The following is a 9,131-nucleotide window of genomic DNA, read 5'->3' as shown; positions in this document are numbered from 1 at the left end:
TTACCAACATAAACATGAACCTTTATTTAAAATTATGAAAACATTTGGGCATCATAATTAAGATACACTTCATGAACAAAAACATTTTGGGGCATCCCACAAAATTCTGCAGTCTGTTACGTCGACATCCTGTAGTCAGACAAATACAGGTAGTTTACTAGAACGAGAAAGACGACAATTAAGCACAGATAAACACAAGGAGAAAAATGGCACAGTATGTAAAACTACTTTTAAGTGACTGCAAACAAAATACACACTGCCATGGTCCCAGATTACATAGTGACGGAAGATCTTTGGGACAACAAAGCATCCACAGCCTGAATTCGATCACTTAAAAAGGCACAAGCATGGAGTGTTGGTCTTTTCAGTGATGCCAGCTAACATCATCAGCTGAAACAGCCTGCCTCAAAATGATTTAGCACCAATTATTTGGAGAGAGCAGACACACAACAGTTCTTCCCAGCCAACTTAATGGAAATAAAGAAAATACACAAAAAAAAAAAAGGAAAACATTTTAGACATCCTTTAGGAATGTACAAGTATGAAGTAGAAGAAATCCAAATGGAGTTAAGTGCTTGGAGTGAGCCATAAGAGGCTTCCCTCTCAGCTCCAGACACTAAGTATAAAAAGAGGTGCATAAAAGTCATTGTGAAGGACTTCCAGCTCAGACGCATCACTTAGTACAAGCCCCAAGGTTCAATTTGATTTTAATACACATCTTGCAAGTTGTAATCTGAAGTCCTTATTTAAAAAAAAAAAAAAAATAATAATAATAATAATAATAATTGCATCCCAACCAAACTGTGACTACACCAGTGACCTAGTGAGCAAAGAGATTCTGTGTGGAAAATTAGAAACCTCTGCAGAACAACGATGATGATGGAAAACCTGAATGAATCACAGTGTGCGTGGATTGTACTCTGGCAGCTTCTTGAGTTTCTCCATCTCCTGATCTGTTTCCTGACGGGCAATAACCAGTGAGTGTGCATAGCCCATTGCCACCTGAAGGAATAAAACCCCATTAAACTGTTATTGCAGTCCACCAACCAAAGACTAACTAACTGCAGCCATGTGGTCAAACACGCTATTGTGCATGTTAAACTATTCTCTCCAACTATACACCTACAATGAAATATAAACTATTGAGAAAAGTAGGAGATTGAGCAGATAGTCAACTTAACGTCTGTGATACGAGATCCTGAATGTGTTAAACCAATGATAAGAACTACTGACCCAAATCCTGTATGAATGATTAAGATTTCTATACTTGTATTTAGTAGCCCAGGTTGTGCTCAGTATTACAGGCTTCCTAAACATCAGCAGTACACATAATTTGAAATCAGTGAAATTAGCCAAAGACGCGGTTTTTTTTTTTCTCCTTTCCTCACCTGTTCGGAATACACTCCATCCAAAGTTTTGACCTCCTGGGCTGTGGTGGATGATTTGGGTTTGTTGTCTCCATATCCCTGTAAAAGATACAAGACATACAATGAACTTGAAGGCAATAAGAAAGCTGAGAAATTCACCGCTAAACAGACAGAGCTAATAGTGCTTTTTATTTATTTATTTATTTATTTTTAAAAGATGTGCAGTTCAGCGGCTACGTTGCTGATGTATAATACGATCATGATCGTTTTCAAATTCCTTTGAAAGCCTGTGTGTGCTGGGTCAGAATAGCTGGATGGATTGAGAGAACTGCACAATCCCACATTGATTAGAAAGGGCTTTCATATTGAGACTCGCAATCATGAACTGCATATCAATGACCAGTTCTGAAGAGTGACACAGAGGTCTGGAAACAGTTTTTTCTCTTGCCTGTAGCATAAACTTAACTCACAATTCATACTCTTACCAGCCAAACACAAAATTTCTAAATGGGTGCCAAATACTCCGCCACATCCCTGAGCCAAAATACAGCCACAGCCAAAAGTATTGGCATCATCTTGATTATTCTGCTGCGTGATCGGGTGCATTTTAAATAACAGCAAAAAGCTTCAGGCTTTTTTTTTTTTTTTTAAAATCACAAAAGCCCCTGCACAAAAAAAAAATCATTCCAATAATCCAATCATCAGCACAAAGGAAAGTGTAAATGAGTAATAATCAGGTCAAATCACCATCATTGGATTATAAAAGCAGACTGACTGTTCTAACATAGAAGAAAAAGTGCTTCTGATTTTTGTGTTCTTGTGTTAGCAATGTTACCACCAAAGAAAGAAGTGCAAGGAAACTGCTGCAAAGGAAACTTAACCAGAAAGAACCGTTTACCGGCTCATTAAGAACTTTAACGAGAGAGGTTCAACTGAAGTGAAGAAGGTTCCAGATGGGATGTCCTAGAGTGTTCAGCAAGCATCAGGACCGTCTCCTTCTAAGGAGTCAGCCATGGAATCCTCTCTACACCAATGCACAGCTTGCTACTGTAGTAGGTGGGTGTGAGTGCATCTGCATGCATAGTGAGGCGAAGGTTTATGGCAACTGCCTGGTGTCAGGAAGGGCAGCAAAGAAGCCAAGAAATACATGAAGGACAAAATGGAATTCTGCAGGAAGTACAAGGATTGGACAGCAGAAGAATAGCGCAAAGCTATTTTCTCTGATTAAGCCCCCTTCTGATGGTTTGAAACATCTGGAAGGCTTGTAGAGATAAAAAAAAAAAAAAAAAATGTGAACGCTACCATGAATCCTGCACCATGAATTCAGTGAACATCCTGAGACCATCCATTGCTTTTCATCCAAGGGGGTGGGGCATCCAAGTCTGGCTAAAAAACCTTCTCCCAATGATTCAGGAGCAATCTGGTGATGATCCATGCATTTTACAGCATGATGGAACAGCAACCCATAATGCAAGACTGAGAATAGGGCTCAGAGATCATTGCATGAAAAAGTGTGTGGACAAAGAGAAGCACTAGCAGAAAAGAATGAAAACCTCTGGGATTACATAAAATCTATAAAGAATTCCTAAATTCAATAATCACCTCAGTAAAAATTTTAATTATAAAGCCAAACATACCAATTCTCCAAATGTGGGAGATGGTCCCCAGCTTATGGTGCTCTCATCAGCAGCAACGATAATACTGCTTTTCCTAAGAAACCAAAAAGGATAATGGTTACACTGATGAACACTGCACAATAAAACAAATGTCATTTATAGACTTTGTTTGGAATGACACTAGGCTGAACGCTCACCCGCAGGCCAGACTGCGGATTTTCCAGCCACAAAGGTCCTGCACAGCTTTTGGGTACATGGTGGACTCACGAGATGTGTTTGTCACCCCCCAGAAAAACAAACCACCTAAAAATAAAAAACATGCCAAACCAATCACTAAAACAAAACCACTATTTAGGGGTCATCCATGATTTACAGATACTCTTCTTACCCATTTCACTGACAGCAAAGGAACACTGGTATCCGCAGTATATCTGAGTGGCTCCACGTCCAGGGAAATCGAACAGCTTGACCAATCGAGGGACCATCTCATCCTTCTGTTCAGTGTGACCCAGACGTCCATAGCCACCAAAACCCCAAGAGAAAACACGCTTTTGCGAGTCCAGTACCAGCTATAAAGCAAGCCAGATTATCAGTTAGATAAAACGTCCAATACGTAAGGTTCTACTTTTCCCCCCTATGTCAGCATTGCATAACAGCTTGTATAATATGTGGTTTAAAGAACTCTGCCAAGGACGTGTTTAGACTGGAAACAATCACCCGTCTCTCCTTTAACCCAATACGTCTTCTCTTTCAAACGTCTAAACATTTAAGGCAATCCCTTTAATCTTTCCTTCTCCATTTTAACCATCATAATATCTATAAAATTTCAAATACACATAATGCACTTTTATTCAAACGAAAATTCAAGTTTAACTAAAAACTTGTCTAAGCATTGAAATTAACATTTAAAACTCCAGTTTCCAAGCACAAAAACATTCTGGTTACTCACAGTGTGATTGGCACCACACACAACATCCCGCACCACCACATTTGGTACAGGCATCACCTGGCCATCCTTAGTCTTCTCAATAAAAATGGCCACTCGTCGAGGGATAAGCTCACAGTCAAACTCAATACGCTGGGCACGAGCTATGAACTTCCCGTCAGAGTTATGTCCTGTTAAGCAAAAGAAACAAAACCCATTAAAAAAAAAAATAAATAAATTCTGCCTCAAATGATAAACAGCCAACAGTCCTTTAAATATCATATTCTAAAAGATTACCTAGCTGGCCATACTCTGGACACCCGAAAGAGTAAATATTGCCCTTGCAGTCAACCACCATACTGAACTCAGCACCACATGCCACTTTAACTATAGGCTGTCCACTGTACAAGATCTGCAGACCAAACAGAAATCAGACAGTTTAAGATTCAGACATACAATACAACTCATCAGCACATTACAAATTTTAGAATGATTATAGAAAATTAAAAATTGCCGTCTAATATAGAAGAACAAGTGAAAGATTTTAAAATATTTCAAAGAGAAGTTTCTTACTGTAGCTGGGCTCAGGACTGCATCTGTCTGATTGCCCTGACCAAGCTGCCCAAGTTTGTTCTCCCCAAATGAGTATACAGTACCATTTTCTGTAGGGGAAAAAATGGTGGTTAAGCCAAACAATTCAAACTGCATTGTTGTGATCTTGACTTGCACTGAGACTAGGGCCATGTCCACACTAATACGTTTTCGTTTGAAAACGTATATTTTTCTCTCCGTTTTGGCCTTTCGTCCACACTGAGATAAATTTGAAAACACCGTATTCGCGCCTTAGTGTGGACCGTGAAGACGGAGGCTTTTGAATACTACGACGCATTTTTAGTCATGTGATGCAGTCAAAAGTAAATAAACGTCTAGCGGAAATGACGCAGGTTGAAGCTTTACTCATGCGCAGTAGGGAGATGTAAGCGTTTTCATACATTTCAGTGTGGATAAGCAACTTTTGGAAAACGTTTGAAAATGATAATGTGGACGCGGAGCGTTTTTAGACGTAAACTCCGTTTTCAAATATATCCGGATTAGTGTGGACATGGCCTAGGATCTCAATCAATAAACAAAAGGGGCATTTACTAATTGCTCATGCTTTCAAGGGTTGCAGACAAACTGGGTTAAAGTTTACTTGTGAAAGTAAAGCAGGCAAACTGAAATGGCACAGAAATAGAATAAAAATGAGAATACTAAAGTATTTATTCTTTTGCCTGGTAAGCTGTATGATCTCTGTGTCTGCCCCTGCATTGTTATAGACTAAAACATTGCATGTGAAGTCAATTAAATTCATAAGCCTGAAGTGTTTTGGGGTACTGGACAAAAAGACTATCGAAAAACATTTAGAGTGAGAACACGGTTAAGCATCCCACATCACTGGGTGCTGCACTCTGTCAGCTTACCTGTTAAAGCGAGGGTGTGGTTCCGACCACAGGCAGCAGACACGATCACCTCCTCCCCCAAACCCTCCACCAGCTTTGGAGCGTCCAGCCGCTTGGTGTCGCCGTGGCCCAGCTGGCCTTTATCATTGCGACCTGAGGTAAACAGGATGTTATTTTTTATTGTTTTGTCTAAGCACACAAGAATAAGCTCTAAAAGTAAGATTTAATTCTTACTCTACGGTACTCAAGAATTAGCACTTGGAACCAGCTTGTTGGCATTAGCTTTGAAAGCTTAACATGTAACAACGCTTAACATGTAAACCACTATACTCATCCACTTACATTCATTGTCTATGGCAACAGACGAAAGGCAACAGACAAAAACTTTTAAACACCCCTTAGTGACTGTTTATATTATAAACACTAGCTGAAGTGAGTAATGATGAATGAATACAGATACCGAAAGTGCCTTTTAGTATTCATAACGGCACTTAACACAAATTTCATTAAATCAAACAAACGCCATGCCCCCGCTTTAAATGCCACTTTAAATGACATTTTATTTATTGTATTTTAAGTTTATGTGCTCTAGTCATATTCACCCCACACCATGAGCATGCACTTGAAGGCCACAGGGAGGCACTTATGGACACAAAATGTTTATAAAAGAAAAACTACTAAGATTTAAAATATCAAGTTACATATACAAGTCGTTTGATTTTTCATCATACAGCACAGAGTAAAAGAATGTAAACAGTGTAACACGATGTAGCGTGACTCACCCCAGCTCCAGAGTTTGCCTTCAGTGGTGATGAGCAGGCTGTGGGCAGCACAAGGCCCCGACACCACACTGCTCACCATCACATCATTCAGACAGCCGTAGCGATGAGGACCCCACAGATTCTGGCCCAGGTTCCTGTATGCAGCTTTATAAACAAAAGGACACACATTTAGAAGTCACAAAGCTACTCGTGTACAAGACAAACAAGGAATTTTTTGCTTTCAGCATCAGGTCTCAGCTAAAACTTCAGGTAAAACATACAGGACCGGATGAGGAGCAGCACAAAACCATAAATAAACACACACAGCACTCCTACTTTGGCTCTTTTAAAGTGAGCATGTTTTCTTAAAGCATAATAGTCAGAGCAGCCATGGCCAAGATCAATTCCTTATTGATCCCATTAGACCATGGCCTACATGCTGCACAGCTGTTACAACAGTGGCTGAAGCCAGCATACACCAAGGTAAACAGGAATGTTTCTCAGCTTCAACTTCCTTTGTTCAGCAAAATAACCCTTATCAAACAGCTACCTAGAAATTATCCATAATAATTAAAAGCAGATCAAGCAATAGTGTCATCCTCAGACTACTCTTATACACAACCTGGTTTGCAAAAATATCAGGCAAGTATATGGTATATGCTCAAGAAATCAGAGGGTTGTGTAGTGTTTGAAATACGTCGTGTCTTCACAGGTATACACAAATTACTTTTGTATTTTCACTTGACGGTTTACATTTGCCTCTGTTTTTCTGCCAACTCTCTCTCAAAAAACAGATTTAACAAAGCAACCAAGTGGCCAGGCTGATAAATAGTCTAACTGTTTTAGAAAAACACAATGAGGACATAACCAGCTGGGTACAAAAAGTATACTTAGCCAAATAACTGCAATTATATGAACTGACTCATGAAGGTGAGGATTGTCCCATAAACACATTACATCAGTGCATGTATACACACGGGTCAAACCAATTCCAAAACCGTTCTATTCTATGGCAAACAGCCATTTAGCCGAGAGACAAACATTTTTGGTCCATGTGTGTAGATACCTTGCTGCTTTGGCACTTCTTTTCGGCCAATCAGGTCCCAGTTAGTGGCACCGAAAACAAGCAGCTGGCCTTTAACCTTGGGGACCTCAAGATTCTACAGGAGTAAAGGAAGAAAAATGAGGACATTCGTATTTACTGACACCTTTTTTTAATAGCAGTTGTTCTGGGACAGTCTGCAATGTTTTTCGGTACATGAAATGAAGTTACATTACATTTTTTTATTGAGTGTTTATAGTCATTAACCCTTTTGATTGGTCACTATTTGAATGGATTTAATCCAAACCTTAAAACAAAACCTAGTAGGTTAAATATTGTTATATTGGAATTAACATGTTCTGTCTGTTGGGAAGAAGAAGGACAACACTATACAATTAACAGCCAGAATATTACTAAATAAAATATTTACAATAGTAAATGTGTATTAAAATAAAGTGTGTAAGAGTGTAATGGAATCTTACAATCTTCTCCTTCACGTCGTCAGACACAGTGACAGGCTGGAGGCCGGATTTAGTGGCTTGCTTTCCAGGTTTCTTTGTGTTTTCCTGCTCATAATCTTCAAACTCGTCGTCGCTGCTGAAATCCCTGTCTTTCTTCTTCCCGCTGGCTCTCTTTCTCTTCAGTCCACCATTTCCAGATACATCTGTCACCTTCTTGCGTGGCATAGTAACTAAAACAAACCAAACAAAAAACAACCTGACACCAAATACACATGATTAAACGTCCATAAAGCTAACGAGCTCCGCATTAGTGACGATGAACTTCTTAACACTTTTCTACTGGAAGAAAACTAAGCCTTGTATAGGACTAATACGCACTCTGGATTGGAATAAATACGAAACTTGGGCTGTTTAAAAGCTTTTTAATTCACATTCATGTTGTTCTGCTACAATAACCGCTAGCTAAGGAACGGAAATAAGCTTATAGCATGTGAAGGCTGTTGAGTCCCTATAGGGAGACTCTTAGCTTCCGTGTGTCAGTGTTTACAAACGAAAGCTAAACCAGAGTTCGGTTATAAAAGTTGTTAAGGAGAGTTTTGGTTTCCACATCGCTTCCTAGGTCTATTGGTTTAAAGGTGAAGCAGATATAAGCAGGATAAAGAGAGTGTTCGCGGTGTGTTTGGCTCGGACATCGTCGTCGTTCGGCTTTGTTTCTTTGTTGTACGTTATGCTGCTGGTTAGCAAACTAGCGCCGCTAGCAGCACGCGCATCCCGTCGAGCTAACTAGAACAATTAAACACCATGGTTACAAGCTAACAGCACAAAATACAAGAGTGAGCGGATAATCGGTGCCGACAACAACAACAAGTCACCGTGGAAGCGATCGAGTTAAATAAATAAGAGAAAATCGATCCAGCCGCGTTAGCAAGCAAACGTACCGCATTTGCATGCAACAAAGCCGTAATTCATAACAACGAATATAACACAAACGTACCGGATCAAAACTTTTCCCTCGCTTCTCAAATGTAGATGTATGAAGTTAAGGAACGTAAACGTTACTTAAACTCGCCACGGTTTGCTTTCAGACTTGCCTACATGCAGTACTATGTGGTGAACTATAGATTTCCTGCATTAGCAGGTCCGCTCATGTCTGTCCGTCTTCCTCCGGTTTTTGATTGATTTGGAACAAAAGCGCGTGCGGAGTCTCCGCCATGTGACCACGTGGGTACGGCGGCGCTCGTTCAGCTGCACTCATCACCGGGACACCGCTCACTTTACACGCTCTCTTTCACAACACGCGAGATTTTCACACGTTTTTTTTTTTAAACAGAGTTTGCACTTTCCCCAACATCTTTGTGTAAAAGTTTACCTGATTGTTTGAACGAATTAACTCGATAATCGGTCTCGCTTTCCAAAAGGACGTCTGTGTTACTGACGCTTCGGTTAAAAACTCTTATTATGCAACTAACTCTGACATAATCATGGAACTTTTAATGTCGTAAGCGTAGCTCGGACATAAA

At 39.9% G+C, this 9,131-nt stretch overlaps 1 protein-coding gene across 2 annotated transcripts; it reads right to left on the bottom strand.

Annotated features, from left to right (window-relative positions):
• On the bottom strand, positions 1–9,131 carry rcc2 (regulator of chromosome condensation 2). 2 transcript variants are annotated; one of them, XM_060894023.1, is made up of 13 exons: positions 8,981–9,131; positions 7,633–7,841; positions 7,175–7,268; positions 6,130–6,273; positions 5,369–5,500; positions 4,482–4,570; positions 4,206–4,320; positions 3,933–4,099; positions 3,372–3,552; positions 3,181–3,286; positions 3,005–3,077; positions 1,389–1,466; positions 1–1,002 (listed from the first exon to the last, which is right to left on the bottom strand). In XM_060894023.1, exons 2-13 carry the CDS (start codon positions 7,834–7,836, stop codon positions 898–900), a joined length of 1,488 nt encoding a protein of 495 aa, XP_060750006.1. In that variant the 5' UTR covers positions 7,837–7,841; positions 8,981–9,131; the 3' UTR covers positions 1–897. The 2 variants fall into 2 exon arrangements, with proteins under 2 accessions (XP_060750006.1, XP_060750005.1); XM_060894022.1 differs by lacking the exon at positions 8,981–9,131 and adding an exon at positions 8,606–8,893.

Source organism: Tachysurus vachellii, chromosome 19, assembly GCF_030014155.1.
Source record: "Tachysurus vachellii isolate PV-2020 chromosome 19, HZAU_Pvac_v1, whole genome shotgun sequence".
In the NCBI taxonomy this organism is placed as follows: Eukaryota; Metazoa; Chordata; class Actinopteri; order Siluriformes; family Bagridae; genus Tachysurus; species Tachysurus vachellii.
The sequence above is the reverse complement of the archived record's forward strand: the minus strand, read 5'-3'. Positions and strand labels throughout refer to the sequence as shown.